Raw genomic sequence first — 18,167 nt, 5'->3', positions numbered from 1 at the left:
AGTTAGAAAACTGAAATTTTCCACATTTACTTTTCGAAGCACTCTACTCCTTATCGCAAAAATGGAAAACATCCGCCATGCCCACACAAAGTTACAAGTAATTAAATTTGGTTTTTTTCACTTTATTGAGGTTTTATTCTTATTTATCATAAAGCACACCAGACAGAATGTTTAAAACTATTTTGTACACTCCTTCGATGAAGGTATATTACCTGGGTATGCGAGATTTGGCCCCAGCTAGCCTGGAAGCGACCCATATCGGGTGACGCTATTCTGTTTAACAAAACATTTTCTAAACCTAAGGGAATGATGACTTAAGTGAATATATGCTACAAATTCGCGTTAAAGCGAATTTGGCTTTCTGACGGGTTCGCAATCTCTTTGGTGTCATAACGTTATGAACATTGGCCAATATAACCATAGGCCATTCTCTATCCGCAAATCGAGAACATAAGATTATGGTTCAAATTTTGCTATCGAAAGAGTTTGAAATTTCTATTTCCGAATTCGGGACGTCCACGTAAAGGCGAATCTTCAACTCACTTTTATTTTCGCTATAAATATTCAACGTTCGCTACAAGTATTTATTTACGACCACTAACATATAAGGAATCTATAAATTTTAGTATAATTGAAATCGAGATCAAATGGAAAATTGTTCTTGCTTTCGTAACACGTAAAAATATCCGCTGGGGAACTTATTATGTATATGTTCGCGAGGGGTATATTGTAAATTGATGAAACAATGTCCCGTGCTACTCAGTTCATTTGTGATCAGACACTTTGCCAGATATAAAAAAGAAGCTATACCTTAATACATATATCCTCAACGCATATCCGTAAGCTAGGATTAAATTTCTTTGTTAGACCTTTGCAAGTACGTTTATAGGTGCGTAGTGGCCATGAATAATTCATTCAAAGACGAGTTACATTTTCTTGAATTGATCATTTTACGCGCAATTGATTGCATTTTATTAGATTTTATTTGCACATCCAAAGCAATGGATAGCCATGAATTTCGTAAACGTGGAACCGAAATGGTTGAATATATCTGTCAGTACTTGGAAACCCTCGATCAGCGACGAGTTATACCGAGTGTGGAGCCTGGTTATCTAAGGCATTTACTGCCCGGTACGTGAAGTGGTTTATGCGAGAAAAAGTGTGCGAAGTTTTATAGAAATATTTACGGTTACAGCGGAAGCTCCTCAGCAACCCGAAAGTTGGGATACAATTATGGCTGATGTAGACGATAAGATATTGCCAGGCGTAACGCATTGGCAGCATCCACGGTTTCATGCTTACTTTCCGGCAGGCAATTCATTTCCTTCTATACTAGGGGATATGCTGGGTGATGGTATTGGATGTATAGGTTTCTCATGGGCTGCTAGTCCAGCCTGCACTGAATTAGAGACAATCGTGTTGGATTGGTTGGGCAAGTGACTAAATAATATTTAAAAATTTTTTGAAGAAAACCTATCAAGATTTGTTCAATATACTAGGTAAAGCTATAGGGTTACCTGATCATTTTTTAGCTTTGAAAAATGGCAGCACTGGTGGTGGAGTTATCCAGGTTAGTATGTGTAAATGTTCTTGAATTTTACTCCCATTGATATGCTTGAAAATTTTATTGGCAGACGTCGGCCTCGGAATGTATTTTAGTTACTATGCTAGCGGCTCGCGCTCAGGCTATAAAACGTCTTAAATCTCAGCATCCTTTTGTGGAGGAGTGTCACTTGTTATCAAAACTTATGGCATACTGTTCTAAAGAGGCTCATAGTTGTGTGGAAAAAGCAGCTATGATATGCTTTGTGAAGTTGCGTATATTGGAACCAGATGAAAACGCCAGTCTAAGAGGCCATGCCTTATACGAGGTACTCCCAATGTTCACTTCTTGTATATGTATTAGAAATTATTACTTGCATGTATGCAGGCCATGGAAGAGGACGAATTGCAGGGTTTAGTACCATTTTTTGTGTCGACTACATTGGGCACTACTGGCTCATGTGCTTTCGATAATTTACTAGAAATCGGTCAGGAATTACAAAAATTTCCCGGTGTTTGGTTACACGTTGACGCTGCCTATGCTGGTAATTCATTTATATGTCCAGAATTGAAACCTTTGCTTAAGGTAATACCGTGAACAATTATTCTATTACTTATTACTTCACATGCATATGACAATGATCTCCATTGCTTAGGGTATAGAATACGCCGATTCATTTAACACCAATCCCAATAAATGGCTGCTCACTAACTTCGATTGCTCAACATTATGGGTGCGTGATCGAATACGCTTGACTTCAGCTTTGGTTGTCAATCCATTGTATCTTAAACACGGTTATTCCGATGCTGCTATCGACTATCGTCATTGGGGAGTTCCGCTGAGTCGGCGATTTCGTTCTTTAAAATTATGGTTAAAATTACATTTAATATTTTGTGTGTACTTTTTGATTGAAGCAAAAATATTTACAGGTTTGTTTTGCGTTCTTACGGAATTTCTGGTCTTCAAAAGTACATAAGGCATCATATCGACTTGGCTAAGCGTTTCGAACAGCACGTTATAAAAGATAAACGTTTTGAGATTTGCAATCAAGTCAAGGTAATTTATTACTAACACAGCTTTCGTATTTCTATGCCAATATGCATCAAGCTTCTCTCCCGACAGACAGAGCGCAATTCTCTATTCTCTGTTCGAGAATACGGCTTACATTTGAAAATAAGTGTAAAGCGTAAATCTTAAGCAATTAAACAGTTTTATACCGCCTAATTAGGGAAGCGTTAGTAATTTAAAAAAACACAGAGAAAATTAATGATCTGCTGTAAAAATTACTTATGTACACACAACAATAACACACAAATTGTTAAAAGTATGTTAGAATTCTGTTCAATTCAACTTTCATGACGCTACGCAATACAATTCAAAACTACAAGTGCAGTAAGTGCAGAAGACAGCAAAACCTGATATCCGTGATACAAGGTCCTCGGAGTGTGGCGTCTGAGCGTTCAATTTTTCATTGGGCATCAGAGAGCACACTTCTCATAAAAGTAACTAAACGCAAAGTGAGCTTTACGACTTTAATTTTTTTTGGATTTTTTTGAATGGATTAGACCTGGTAACGATAAGACCGATTATATCCAATAACTTGATGAGTTTTTAATATGAGTTACTAATTTTCGTTTTCATTTATTAAGCAACAGCAATGCCATAGGCTTATTACCTAGTTACATACATATATTTTATCTCCAAAAAAAAAGAAACTATAACATAAATGAGCGTACACAAGTCAGCTAAATGGCTGCCAATGAAGCCATCGTGCTCGGTAAACTCGATTATCATCAACAAAATATTACATTATTAGTTTTGTAATGCGGTCAGTTTTCCTCTAAGCGTATTCAAAGATTTATTGAAAGATTTCAGACTCGGTGGTAAGGCATTCAATACTTAGCGACAGGGATAGTAAAAGATCGTTCGGCTGATGAGTTAGAAAACCGTTGTATTAATATGAAACGGTTTCCATTCGATCTAAGGATTTGCAATTGTTCTATGAAAAGGCTTGGGAATGATTTTGTAGAGGTAAATAATCAACTTGAATTTTAGATCGAAGAATCGAGAAATAAGCATTTTAAGAAAGCATAAACGTTAAATCTTCATGATCTATAATATGAAGTGGCGTGGTTGGCTTTACACATGTCCGTGAAAAGTTTAGGTCATTTCTAAATGCTTTTGCAAACTTATAGGGGACATGTTCATTTTCGTTAACGGGAGAATGTTTGCCACAGATACTACATAGCTGGACAGACGGACATGCTTAGGGGCATTCCAAATTTGAAACTGGCCAAGAATTTATATGCTAGAGCATAGCAGCAGCAGCAGCCCATCGAATATGCGTTCAAATGTTTTACATTTATATGTTAGAGTTTACGAGCAAAAAACCAATTTTTTTATTCTTTTGAAAAACAATTTAGGAGGCACTGTGGGCGTGTCCTTCGCGCAAGATCTTTCAATATTTCTGCAAATTTGAAGCCAATAGTTTCATTTTTGCGGCCAAAAGAATGTTTACAACAGACATTACGCAGCCGGACAGACGGACATGCTTAAGTCGATTAAAAAATGTGTGTGTGTCTCTGAAGCTTCCTTCTAGGCGTTGCAAACGTTTCGCCGAACAAATATACTCGTCATCCTTCGGTGACGGATACATAAAAACTTTGTGTTTTACTCGAATCTAATAAATCGATTAATGAGAAGAGCACGTAAGAGAAGAAAATTTTATTGCATAATTTGATTATGTGCATCAACATAATTTCTTTCTAAAGTCAAACGGCAAATCTATAAAGACATTAGTATTTTTATTAAATTACAAAATACATGAAAATCTTTCTTTCGCTTCACGAAATGCTGAACCAAGCTGAAGCTTGGTATAGCTATTCGCAATATAATTAGAACAGTTAGTAGTGTCAAAGCAGTCAAGATCAGAGCATAGGTCAATTTAGAACTTGAAAATTTGTCATAGTTTGGTGATATTGACTTTTATGATTTGTGTACTAAAAAATTGGAACATAATTTTAGGTGAAGAAAACAGTAACGCGAACGGTTGTTTTCTTTTTCATTATTCATCATTTTGGTTTCTCTTTCTTTTTTTTTTTCTTAAACTATATAAGTACTTAATTATTGTTTTTTTTTTTTTTGTTTTCTAAAGCTCGGCTTAGTATGCTTTCGTCTAAAAGGCAATGACAAGCTGAATGAAAAGCTACTGAGCGCTATTAACGAATCGGGAAAACTTCATATGGTACCTGCTTGCGTTGGCGAACGTTACATAATACGTTTTTGTGCCGTTGCACAACACGCGACCGAAGAGGATATCGATTACGCTTGGGATATTATTGTAGATTTTGCTAATGAATTATTGGAGAAGGAGCAGCACGACGAGCTCACTGAAATTATCAATAAAAAGAAAGAAAACACTCTGGCACAAAAGCGTTCGTTCTTTGTACGCATGGTTAGTGATCCGAAAATTTATAATCCTGCTATAAATAAAGCGGGTACACCGAAATTATCACTGGAAACCGCCTCACCTGTTGTTAGCCGCAGTGGTGCCGGCAATCCGGAAATACGCACTCAGAGCTCCGTTGATCATCATTCGTGGATATCTTGGCCATTGGCATTTCTCTTCAATAGCAATAACGAGGATAGCGGGCAGAAGAGTAACGTTTCATTGCGGTAAATTGCAAATTAATTAAATAATCCCTCTCGCCTACACCAACAACAAACTAAACTAGACGCATACATATGCGCTTTAATGTCTTTTCAATTCTATTTCAAATTCCCAATCACTCAATTATTGACTTGAGGTAGCAGACTGAAAAGCAAAGTAATATTTATTTATTTTTGTTGTTGTTGCTGTTGTTTTTTAAAGCAACATCTTGTTAGTGTTATATCACAATGGAAGGGTAAACATGTGGTTATGCTTTACTTTAAAATAAAGTAAGAGGTAAGGAATTTATATTCGGCTGTGACCGAGTCTTTTATACTCCTCAACTTTTTTCTGAAAAAAGGCTAAAAAAAGAATGCACGAACTAATTTTCGATATTTTATAATGTTGTGCATAGCATGGACTTTTGCCCCTTTTTTCTAGAATATAAAAGAGTAGAAATACTTATCGTTCGGCTTTTGCAATTTATGAGCGATTACCAAAGAACACAGAAGAAATCATCAGAGATACTCTCAATTAATGTTGCACTGCACACATGTTTCTTGAATCATTTGCCCCATTTTTACTGTCAAATTTGCGTGAAAGGTGCACAGTGTTCACATAGTCAAAGCTCAAAATAAATTGGGTGTAAAGTATAAAAGGGCGACTTTCAAATCATTTTAGCGTTCGACTTACTTCATCTTATTTCCATTAATGTTGTTGTTGTAGATGTTAATCCCAAACTCCAAGGCTGTATAGAACCACACAAAAGGAGAAGAATTTTTATGCATTTACTTTTGGGATGGATGTTCAATATTCGCAGCTCTACGAATTCAAATAAACAAACTTTTGGGCAAAATCCAAATTTATCCATTACATCCATTACACATCCCAAAAGCTGCAAACTTTCTTATGAACGCAAGATGTGATATATTTTAAAATCTTAAAGATTATATGAGAAATTGGACTATGGAAGAAACTGGCCTTTGAAATCTAAAAAAAAGGAAAGGATTTGAAAATTTCAGTGTTTTGCTTGCAGGCGACGACAAAAACCGAGATCCGATAATTTATTAGTAGTTTACTGTGAAAATGGTCTGCATTGTTAGGCCAATATTTCCGATATATATAAAAAATGTGTAAGAACATTATAGTCGGGCACTATTATTATATAAAATATAATATTACATACCCTACAACACTTCGCCTAGTACAGTTATTCGCTCGAAAAAGTACACATTATTTTCATGCAAAGCCCTAATTGTCATGAAAGCTCGCATGATGAAAGGTTAAACTTTTTCTCCATATAAGAGTTACCGTTTCGTATGGAGTCCAAAAAAAATATACCTATTTGATCCAAATTCACTACCGTTAATTTTTTTGCTGAAACGCTACTACGAATTAATTTTCATCCTAAAATATTAAAAATTTTCGAAGGACTTGTTACTCATAGGGTATCTTATATGGACTGGGGCCAAGAAATAGACCAATGTGTTTCAAATTAGATCCCCTTAATTTTTTTATTCAATTACTATCATAAACAAATTTTTATCAAAAACAAAAAGAAAGAGTTAGGCTTCTTTGGCGTGTAAGGGTTTACATTTCATGAGAATCCCTACATACGGGAGACCTATGTTGTCCCAATTGAGTAAAATTGATTTGTTTGATTTGTTTGATTTTTTGGGCCAAAGTACGTCTGTGTATGAAAGTTCATCAAAATATATAAAAAATTACAGCTTGAACACAAAAATACATGGACAGATATAAGACAGACAGAAAGGCTTAGAATCAGGATCATTTTCTAAATTGAGCGGTATAATAAAAGATGGGTCTATCTTAAGCGATTGCGGGTGGTATACGCGTCTACACTAACTTTATATACCATGTACTACAAGTGGTGTAGGGCACAAGAACTCTCTATTATCAAGGGTGTCCTTCAACCTTTATTGTTATACTTTATTCTTAGGCGTCTTTACTTTTATACTCTACGCCATCAATACAAGAGTGCACTAAGTTTGTTTGCACCGAGAAGGACTTGAGAATTACCCAGAAGGAATCAGAAGCAATTGCTGAATCGATCTAAGCTTGTCTGTCCGCCTGTTCGTCTTGTGTTCGTTCCTATGTTCAACCTACAATTCGCAATTTTCAGGATATTTTAATGACATTTGTTACAACAACATTACCCAAGGACGAGGATTGGAGCACTTTTTCAGCCAACTCCCATATTTTCAAAAGTCGTTATATGAACAACAAAGCGAAGTGGTGTAGGGTATTTAAGGCTGGACCTTGCCTCTCTATAGTGTATTTATTTGTTGTTATTTAATGTTATAAACACCATTATAATATGGCAATAATGAAAAATATGCCTTAAACGAAATATATTTGTAATTAGTCCTCCTAATATCGTAGCCAAGTTTGCATTTCTATCTGTCGGACTGTTCACTCAATGTTCACGATTACAAAAATTTCAGATGGCGTGCCGAAGACAATGGTACACGTCAGATGAATGGGTGATGAATTTTTTTCTTCTTTTTCATTTTCAGTTTTCGTCACTTGGACACAAATGTTAGGTCGTCTTCGTCACGACGCAGTTCAGCAGCTGGTTCCTCACCGTCACCGGAAAATGAATCAAATGTTGTAAGCGCAATACGATCACCTAAAAGATCTCCACGTAAGGGACCCTTAACCATCAATAGCATCAGCAATCAATAAATGCTTTTATGTTTATGTGAAGCTCTTACGTCAGAATTTTTAAAAACTCAAAAATGAATTTAACAAAGATATTAAAGAAGAAGATAAAAATGGAATTTCATGTTACAGTTAGTTCTTATCTGAAAGCTTAAAAAATTAATTAAAGTGAATTAAATCCAATTAAAGTAAACTTATTAACAATTATGTGAAAAGTTATTTAGAAAGTTTATAAATTATAAAATAATAATATAAAACCATAAAATGATATTTCAAAGATTTAGCTCTAATTTCCTCGAAACAAAATCCCTGAAGTGCCCAAGCGTTGAGCAATAAAGTTCAAATGTGAAGGGTTTGCATAACAGCATAACATTTTGTTTTACTTCTCGGTTGATGCTAAGTGGAGTTATTTTTTTTCCTAATTATTCGAATTTCTTTTCAGATTTATGAAGAAGGAGCCTCCAATTTTCAGCACAAAATCATTCTTAACCATGAATCCAAATATTTTTAATAATCGTTCAGCAATCGGAAGACGTCCATGAAAAGCAATTTGCTGAGAATGACTGATTTTTTTACACCCATCGTCGAAGGCTGAGGGGCATATCCATTTTGTCAAAACGTAAGCATGTCCATCTGTCCCACTGCGTACTATCTGTTACAAACATTCTTCAGACCGCAAAAATGAAGTTATCGACTTCAAATTTGGCAGAAACGTTGGAAGCTCGTGCACGCAAATTGGTATTGAAAATGGGCCAAATCGATCAAAGGACACGCCCACAGCACCATGTAAACTGACAAAACCTCTGTTTTTCAAACGAAATAAACAATGTGTTTTTTGCTCATTACACATAAACTATAGCAGCTAAATTTACAAAAAATTGAAATCATGTCTTATGAGCTGTGTTATAGTACCTGAAAAAATGGACAAAATTGACCACGCCAGCCGATATTACAATGTACCAAGGTTTTTTTTTTTCAAAGTTTCTTGACCAATTTTAAATTTGGAATGCATCGAAACATGTCCGTGTGTCCATCTGTCCGTCTGCCCAACTATGTAGTATCTGTGGTAAGCAGTTTCTCGTAAGGAAAATTGGAAACATCGCCTGCAAATTTGCGAAAGAATTTGGAAGTCACTTAAACTTTTCCAAGTACACGCCTACAATGTCCACACACCTATGCGACTAAAATTTTTATTTCGAAAGTAGAAAAAATCAGCCGCGCCCACTCCATTTTATAGGGCATTACAATATTTTTCTTTTACTTGTTCCTCTTGTCTTTTTTAGGATAACGGCCACGACCGAATATATTTTTTCTTTATTAAGTAGTACTTGGTGATGGATGCTACCCCGCCCGTCCGTTGTCGATATCGAGGCTTTGAAAGATACATGGAATATCCTCTCGAAACCTATTAGAGAACAATTTGATGGAATCCATGTTCACAGAAGCGCTCTCTAAGCATCCTCCTTACATAAAATGAGTTTATTATCTTCACAAGGAATCTCACCTCAAGTAGACTGAAAACAATTTTACTTATACTGATAAAAATTGTTTTGAGACAACGAATTCCGATAACGCTTGATATGGGGAAATTCCATAGAAATCCATGATAACTGTTTCCTTCAAAAGTTATGCTTATGTTGACAACCAAACTATTTTATTCTGAATCATTATATTTTTAAATTGATAACTATCAGTTATTTTTAGTTATATTAACTAATGGTTTATAAGAAATTGCGTCCGAGTTTTGCAGGAATTCGTATAAAAACAACCCATACGCTTACATACGTGTGAGTTACTACGTCAACGTGTATAACAACAACATACACGCAGGCAAAAACAAAAAAAAGAAAACATGCAGTAAATCTTCCACGCTTGCGTTTCTATTTATCAATTCCGCCCCCACGGTGTGTACGTAGAAATCTAAACAACAGCTTTAATTATCTAAACATTGACCGGCTAAGTGTAAACACAACGCGTGCAAGCATCGTTGCCTTCACATATATTATTCGTCATGTTTCGTATTAGGAGGAAGATCATTCATAGTTTCATCCCATCTTTTCAGAAATGATAGCAAGAGAATCGATCATATTAATAGAAATGCAGTCAATATTAATCCATCATAGCGGTAATCATTTTATTTAAATTTATATCAATCTAATCAAGAATCCTTGGGAATGTTAATATCTGTATGAAAGATATCTATGTGTTGGCGTGTGTGCATTGACTGTGCAGTAAACGCATATTTAAGTTAAGTATATTTACATATATTTAAGTTTTGTTTTCTGTTTCGCATATTAGTAATTTTTGGTATTAAGTGTTTAAGAGCATATGCGTAGCGCTAGTCAATAACTCTGGAAAGTTTATCTTCTGCACTATCAAGCAATTGATCTCCGTCGTTGATGAAACCCTTTACCACCTCTTTACTTTTGAGTTCAGATTTTGTCCCATCGTTTTCCTCTCTCTCCTTTTCTTCGCTATCTTTATCTTTGAGGTTAGCTTCATCGATCTTATCTTGGGTTCGGCTAATATCGTCTTTCTCTAAAGGGTCTTCAGTTTTCTTGGATGCAAAGAAACCAATTAATTTATCTTTCAAATTGGAAAAGAAGCGTGGATTTGCCGACCTTTCTACGTAATTATAATTTTGTAATTCCTCCGGCTTATTAATCACATCTTTGTACAATTGTTCGTCCAGTTGAGTTACATCAGATGAATCTTGACCTCGTTTACTTGAATCGTAATAATCAGTATAATCGGTTTTTGGTTGATAACGTTTCGGTTTCTGTGCCATAACAGTCTTCAAGTCTGGCAGATAACCGCGTTTCTTCAAATACATTATTGGAGATTGCCAATGATCTCTTAGATCGCTTATAATCTTATTGTAAGTATTTCTATAGAGCATACGATTGTTTTCATCATCTTCATCATCGGCGCTTTGGCTCATTGAAAGCATAGAGATTAAAGCGAGGGTGAATAATAATTGACTAAAGTAAAATAGTTCATTGGGAAATAATTTTTCCATTTATCTGACTACTTGAATTAAATTACCGTTTAAAAAATATACTTAGTCTCATTATTTCGCACGGTGTTTTTTTTTTTTTTTGTAAAGAATTCTTTTGAAATATTTTTATTCGTAAATGAAAAAAATTATTCTAAATTGAGAATTATTACTTCTCTTCTTCTTATTCTTCTTTTTTTGTTATTCAGCGAATTAATACCCGAAAATTCGTTGCGATGTGTAAAAAAGGCTCAATGTGAATATACAGTTCTTTGTTTGGGCCTCAGTAAAATTGCGGTTAGATTTGAAATATAATATTATTTTTTATTTATTTTAGTGATTATTTCATTAATATTTTTTTTTTTAACTTTGCGTGTTATACGTTCGCCACGTTATTTTTTTTTTTTATAGTTTTTATTAAAATACGTATAACACTCGTCACGTAGAATAGAACGGAAGAGCGAGGACTAAATTTCGATGTGTACGATGTAATGTGAGTTATTAGTATAAAAAGATACATGAAGGAATTGATGGGTGGGAGAACAAAAAAGTGTAAAAGACATTAGGTTCATAAATTGACTGCAGACGCTTATATGCCTTGATGACATGATTTAACAAAAGAAAAGATTGCGACGTAAGCCGTTAGATTGCGAGTGCGCAAAATGTCAAGAATGCTGCGGTCGCGAAGACCACACATACTCACTTTGCGTAGTGTGGAATGGCGAATAGAAGTGGTAACATTCTGACAGACAAAAAGGATATAATCAGGAGATTGCAAGACTCCATATGTGCGTAAAGAGTTGTTGTTTACTATGTTAATTTTGAATAGATGATCATTACATTTCATCATCGGCTTGTTAACAAAACAAATAATGTCACGTCTGAGTCCGCTGCTGATAAATGGAAATAAAGAATGTAAATGACGACCGTAAGTTGCATGCTTTTTGTCGATTGTCCTCAAATCTACAGAAGTCACAACACGATCAATAAAATGAAATCGTCTGGAAAATGCAATTTTATCTGCAGTGTTGTTGCCAATAATGCCAAGTAATCCAATAGAAGAGTATAGATTTTAAGATGTTGATATTGACAGAATCAAATGCTGAGATTATGTCCAGAAAGCGGACAATGGAAGTGTGGAGGTTTTTAGCAAACGCTGACTTTATTGCTGACCAAAAATTGGCAATGTTGTCTACATCTAAAGACAAATTGCAGATTGCTGAGAATATGTTCAGATTCGAGATACGATTCTAGACGTGAGATTAACAGCTTCTCGAAAATTTTTTTAAGCATGGAAACTAGGCAATAAATCTGTATGCATTAAGATGAACTGGCAACGTATTTGTTTTTCTATTTAAAATGAATAAAAATTTAACATTTGTCAAATTTCATGTCAAATGATTTGAAAGTAATACACAATTACCACAGCTGTATGTACTTGCAGCTTAGACGAGCCGAGAGTCTTTCCCAAAATTTCAAAGTGTGACCAGTACTTAAGATTAAGTCGATTATAGTGGTTTTTTGTCGTATTCTACAAATAATTCAATTTTGAACAGAGTCCGGTAGGTCTACACATCTTTACGGAGTATTTTCGTATGTAGCAAAAGGTTTTCTTTGGCTTAAGCATACTTCCAAGTCAGGCGTACGTATCAGGCGGTAAATATTTGTAATAAAATTGCAACAGAAAAATTTTACAATTTTACAATTGTAGGCTTCTTTCGGAGGAACGCTTATTCAAGGCTTGGTGTATTTTAGAAGTGAACATGGCAGATGGCTACACATAAACGAGTTGGGATATTTCGAAAATGGAATCGGCCAAAATGTGAGGACACGTTTAGTTAAGGTTGATTCAGATATTTTGGATGAACGTAACATTTGTTGTTGTTGTAGCTCACGTTTAATGGAATATAAAAATATTCATGTGTCCTTTCATTCGAAAAATGAAATGACTTGTATTGGATTGGATGTATTCAAGATCGGACTTGGAAGTAGAAGAAGAAGTAAGTGTACTTCAAGTCGTATTTTACTTCAATTCGGCACCATTTTATATAGGTAATGCTACGTATTAAGGTTCCACCTACTTTTCAGTTTTTGGTAATTGCGGACAAATTCTTGTTTCGATTTAACAATTTTTCGAACTTAAGCAAAAATTTGACAGGGTATTTAAAACACTGAACTAAAACATGTTTAAGAGGACGCAGATCACATATCAGTTTCACGATAATTGGGGGACGGGCCCACTGCACTGATTCAGCTGGCTAGTGGAGAATAACAATAAAAAATTTTGTTTCTGTAAACAATGGGTCCATTGTATTGACAGCAAGGTCAATTATTCTGTGCCTTTAAAATAGCGGACACGGCTCATCATTCAAAAGCATACAACCACTTCGCATAACACAGCCATGCACGATGACGACTTTTCAAAACAAGGTGTTATATGACAAGCGGTCGAAAAAGTGGTCTACTGCAAGCTACTTTCGTTCGTCCTTGCTCCAAAACATGTCGGAGTACTAAATTTCACTATAATATCTCCAAAAATTTAGAACGATGCAGTGAAGTGATTCTTAATGAATCGGCACAATAAAAGTTGTGTCTGTCTCAAGTCTTTTTAGGTGTTGCTTACATTTAATAAATTATACGAAAAAATTTTAGTTTTAAATATTGTTATTATTATTATTATTGTTATTATAATTTATATAGACCAAAAGAATAATTTCTATGACCAAAAATAGGAAAAATAAAGTTTTATTTCAATAACCAGAAGGGCAAAGAACACATTTATCGTCAGTCTTGGGGCTTTTAAAAAATTTCGAATTTCTTATACATTGCAATCTTAAATGCAAGCTTCGAATGTCTAGTCACATAAGAGTGACTGAGAAAACAATATTTTTTTCTATATGTTTAGTTCATGTAAAGTAAAAAGAAGCTTTTCGAAGCTTTCGAAAAGGGTGCACATAGTAAGGATGAAGTTTAGCTCGCGCTTTGAAATGCTTTGGTTATATAAATATTTGCATCAGATATGAGATGATTTTTTGCTTTGAGCAAACTAAGTTATTAGTGAAAAGAATGAATAGATGACCATCATTAGTAATTAAATCAATATCGATGAAGATCACGTCCACATACCTTTGCGGAGCGTTCCGCGGCGCAAGAACCGACAGAAATAATTTGCGTAACTTCTATTGTAAATTCATGAAAAGCCGGGGATGATTCTAATCTCAAAACGAACTAAAGTTACTTATGCCAAACAGATGTCTTGCATAATTGATAATTTCGCTTACACATTAACAGTACACTAACACAAGTAAAAAGTTTTCAATTATTATGGGTGTTCTTTGCCCAAAGGGCATACAACCGTGTTTCAAAAGTTTCCCTATAAGATAAAGGACAATTTTCTTATTTGATTTTCAGGACGCTTCGTTTCCGCTCCTTACCCTCAATGCAACTTTCATGCCTGCCACTATAGAGGGAATCTTTGCAAGCTTTGTATGTATTTATAGAAATTTCAAGTCAATGTTAATAGAATTTCAATATTTATAGAATTGTTTTATTCGCTATTATATATGGAATAATATGGTGATCTACGTTTATTGTAGTCAATAACATTAAAATTGGGCATTATATTGTCAAAATCTTGATTATTATTATTATTGTTATTGTAATTATTTTCTTCTTCGTTTTCTTGCGATTTGAAATCAACTTTTTGATCATAAAGACCGCCTCGATATTCAGGGAAGAAGCTACGTCTTTTTACATAGGATAAAGGCGATTGCCAGCGCCAAGTATAGGACTTCTTAATAGTATCATCTTCCTCAGTAGTTGTCGACTGGTCCGCTACTGTAGCACACACCATTAATAAGAGCAGAAAAATAAATATGTTTTGAATACAACTACAACAAAAAAAGAAAATTATTGATAGCTTCGATTCTTTGCAAGATAAAGAATATTTGCAATTATTTTTACCGCATTATAAAGTATTTTTTTCGCATAATAGTTGCTGCGATGACCTGCTTTCACGTTTTGAAAAATATTAGAAAAGTACAAGTCGCAGAAGTTGAATTAGAATTTCTATAAAAATAATTTCCTTTCAAATTCAAACTTCAATCAGTTCATCTGATAAACAAAAAGAGTTGTATTTGTAGGTTTGGCATTGTTCTGTTCAATATAGGCAACCAATTAAAAAATGCTAAAGACACTCCTGGCTTTTAAAGTGGTCCTACATGTGGACTTAAATATACAATGTGTCTTGCTTTGGACGAAACGTTCGAACAGGTTTGAATGCCTTCTTAATCTTTTAAATATGTTTTGCTTCAAATTCAGTGAATCTGCTCTGAGCTAAATTCAAAGCAAAAGCCTTGATCTTCATGGTGGTGTCGTCCCATAGATATTTATACTAAACTACTGTAATACACTGTTTCTCGATAAGAGTACATCTGCGTTATCTGTGAACGGAACGCGAATATAAATTGTCACGTCCAGTCTGGCATAAAAGCGGCAAGCACAAACCTACCCGCCTACAATTCGTATTCAATTTTTTCCTATAGTGAAATTAGCGAAAAATCTTTCAAAGCAGAGCACCTGAGACATAATTCTGCAGTCTTAGATCTCGAAGTTGTTTGTTTAAGTGTCTCGGATATGTGGAAGCCAGTTTAATTGATATCTGTTTTGTTGTGCGTTATTTAAAAAAAAATCGCGGGGATCGTAGATTATGGTAACGATTTTTTGCGAGTGTTGCAATGCATTTCCAGTACACATATGTGGGATGAAGCTTCGAAGAGGATCAGTTCGTATCGATCAGTTTAGTTTAAAAAGAAGGTACACAGATGCGTAGGCAATTCCAAACATTTTTCCATTTGGTTTGCAGTATTGTGATCAAAATCATGCATCATTTTGAGGTATCCAATATCAGCCAAAGCTGAAAGATATGTGCAATATATACGTATCAGCAGCGAGATTCGAGTACTCTCGTACAATGAGGAGGACAATAGATTCAAGGTTAGCTTTAGGGATTAACATGCTTCGCTTGTTGCTTGGGCTTAATTACGAAGGAATCGTCCACCCTCATAAGCAAAATAGCGCAGTTAACAACCTGGAAGGGCAACCGTTATCATTTATATAACATCGGCATAAATGTACTCCCCACAGAACTTGTGAACTTAAAACTTCTAAGATAGAATGTCTTAATATTAAGCGATTGCCCTTTAAGCTTTGACCAATTATTTTAATATGTTCAGACATAATAATCAAACACTTTCAGCGAAAAACTAGTTATCTAGCGTCATCCTCAGTTACCTACCTAAACTTTAGTTCTCTTTCGTTGCTAAAGGCGCTACGCGCCAATCTTTCGCATTTTATCAACTTCTTGAAATAATTAGAAATAAATTTTTGCAATCGTCACAGAAACTCTATTTTAGTTCCACTTCTAAACGTGCTGGAAATCAATTTACTTCGAAATTGCGAATTGTAGATTACCACTAATAATGTTTAGAGTGATTTGGTTCCTCTTTCGTAGAGAACTTGACGCATTTTGAAGGGGCTGGAATATTCCATTCTGACATTTTAGATATTTATTTCCATTTCATGTTCGATCAAAATTCTTATACCAGGCATGTACATATAAAACCGGAATTTGGCCGCAACATTTAGAGGGTATACAAATTTGAAGTCGACTTTTTTTTGCAGCTTGGACATCTTACAACAAATAGGCAATCGTAATATGAGCGCATCGTCAACCAAAGACAGTTAGATACGCCTCAAAGAGAAGCTTAGACAAGCCGTACTAAGGTTTAAACTCATGAACACCGACTTAGTAATAGCAGTAGGCCTTTACCTACAAAACTGAGCGGCGCTGTTAGGAAATTTTACCTCGTTTCGACCGAATCACTTGGGTTTTACCGAACAATGAAAATATCCAAATTGCAAGCGTTGATTAAACACATTTTTTGGTAAGAAGAATTATATCTAAAACTCAATACAAATTGGAAACTGGTTATAACAACTCTCCTCCTTAGGTAAGCTACAAGATAACTTAAAAGGTAGTAGGGAGAAGAAACAATAAATAAAAATAAACAAAGATCAACATATAATGTACATCAGAATTCAACTAAGCCCTAAATTAAATTACAGGGATGTATGTTGGTAAATGAATATGTGCTTGTTTATACATCACTAATAGCAACATATGAGAAAAGAAATCAAATACAAAAGAGTATTTTGATTCAATTCACCTGTATTTATACAAGACTCGAAAATGCTTAGCAGTTAGTTATGCAATATAATGCTTTCAACCTTATTAACGGGCAAAACGGGCAGACCATCATAACGATCGTCGAACATTTTACACATTACCCGACACGTATTGAGAAATTCCTTATTGGTTCGGCACTGCTGTCGAGAGCGGACCAAGATGACTGCGCTGACGCCCACCAGAACTGATTGCAACTACTCTGGATCGGCGAGAAGTCACCAACTCTCCCTTTAGGTGCGACCAGCACCAAGCAATCATACGGTTCGAGAAGTCAAAGCGTTATAATTTATAGCCTAAAAACCTAATTGACTCTATCGAAAGCTTCAGAAAAGTCATTGAAGATAACATAACTCTTCCAAATCGATAGGAAGTGACCTTTTTTCGGAAAAATATCAAGCGAACTTTTCGAATACGGATAATTATCAGACGGATTATTTAAACATTGGTAGACTTCACCAAAAAAAATCGGCGAAAAGGTCAATTATTAGAGACGCATCGGGTGATTCGAAATTTCCCAAGCTCATAGCGGAAGAAAATCGTTTTAGTTTTCGTTTAGAGTTTGCAAAATTAAAGAAGCCCTTAGGATTTTTAGGAAGTTTGCGCGTGTTGCATCAATAAAATTGGAATAGCGAGTTTCAGGGCACTATAATCTCGTCTATCGCTGGAGTATAACCAAACCACTACGACTGAATTCTTAAATAGCCTACTTTTTTATTATATAGCATGACCAACAGATATGCATTGCAGATATGCATAGTTGTAGTGCCAACAGTTGTGGACGACGAAGGACTAACTATAAATGAGAATAAGCAATGATTAACCGTAATTAATGCTCGCCCATCAGTTTTGTGCAATCTGCCACAACTAACGATCTCAAACTGCGAGCAAAAAATTTCCCCATCAAATATCCCCGGCTTAAACCAAGTTCCTGTAAATGCTACAACAAGGTAATCAGAATTAACAGACGTATTGCAAAGTTTCGTATTGCGCGATGAGACGATATATTGATATTTTGATAATATCTATCCAGCTATCCATTTTTTTTCCATCC

General features: G+C 35.0%; 1 protein-coding gene across 1 annotated transcript; it reads left to right on the top strand.

Annotated features, from left to right (window-relative positions):
* The first annotated feature begins 161 nt into the window (after positions 1 to 161).
* On the top strand, positions 162 to 8,320 carry LOC119641193 (tyrosine decarboxylase). Its single transcript, XM_038039730.1, has 9 exons — positions 162 to 1,131; positions 1,196 to 1,432; positions 1,500 to 1,570; positions 1,635 to 1,871; positions 1,931 to 2,128; positions 2,199 to 2,413; positions 2,473 to 2,599; positions 4,698 to 5,218; positions 7,730 to 8,320. The coding sequence occupies exons 1-9, from the start codon at positions 903 to 905 to the stop codon at positions 7,896 to 7,898; spliced, it is 2,004 nt and encodes a 667-aa protein (XP_037895658.1). The 5' UTR covers positions 162 to 902; the 3' UTR covers positions 7,899 to 8,320.
* Positions 8,321 to 18,167: the final 9,847 nt, after the last annotated feature.

The sequence above is a fragment of the Glossina fuscipes genome, unplaced genomic scaffold (genome assembly GCF_014805625.2).
Source record: "Glossina fuscipes isolate IAEA_lab_2018 unplaced genomic scaffold, Yale_Gfus_2 147, whole genome shotgun sequence".
Lineage (NCBI taxonomy): Eukaryota > Metazoa > Arthropoda > Insecta > Diptera > Glossinidae > Glossina > Glossina fuscipes.
Note: the sequence above shows the minus strand (reverse complement) of the source record. Positions and strands in the feature narration are given on the sequence as shown.

Excerpts from the sequence above, each read along its gene's own strand:
- LOC119641193 (XM_038039730.1), top strand. The coding sequence starts at position 903 with ATGAATAATTCATTCAAAGACGAGTTACATTTTCTTGAATTGATCATT. Across the intron at positions 1,132-1,195 it reads TCTAAGGCATTTACTGCCCG|CGGAAGCTCCTCAGCAACCC; the intron begins GTACGTGAAGTG and ends TTACGGTTACAG. Across the intron at positions 5,219-7,729 it reads AAGAGTAACGTTTCATTGCG|TTTTCGTCACTTGGACACAA; the intron begins GTAAATTGCAAA and ends TTTCATTTTCAG.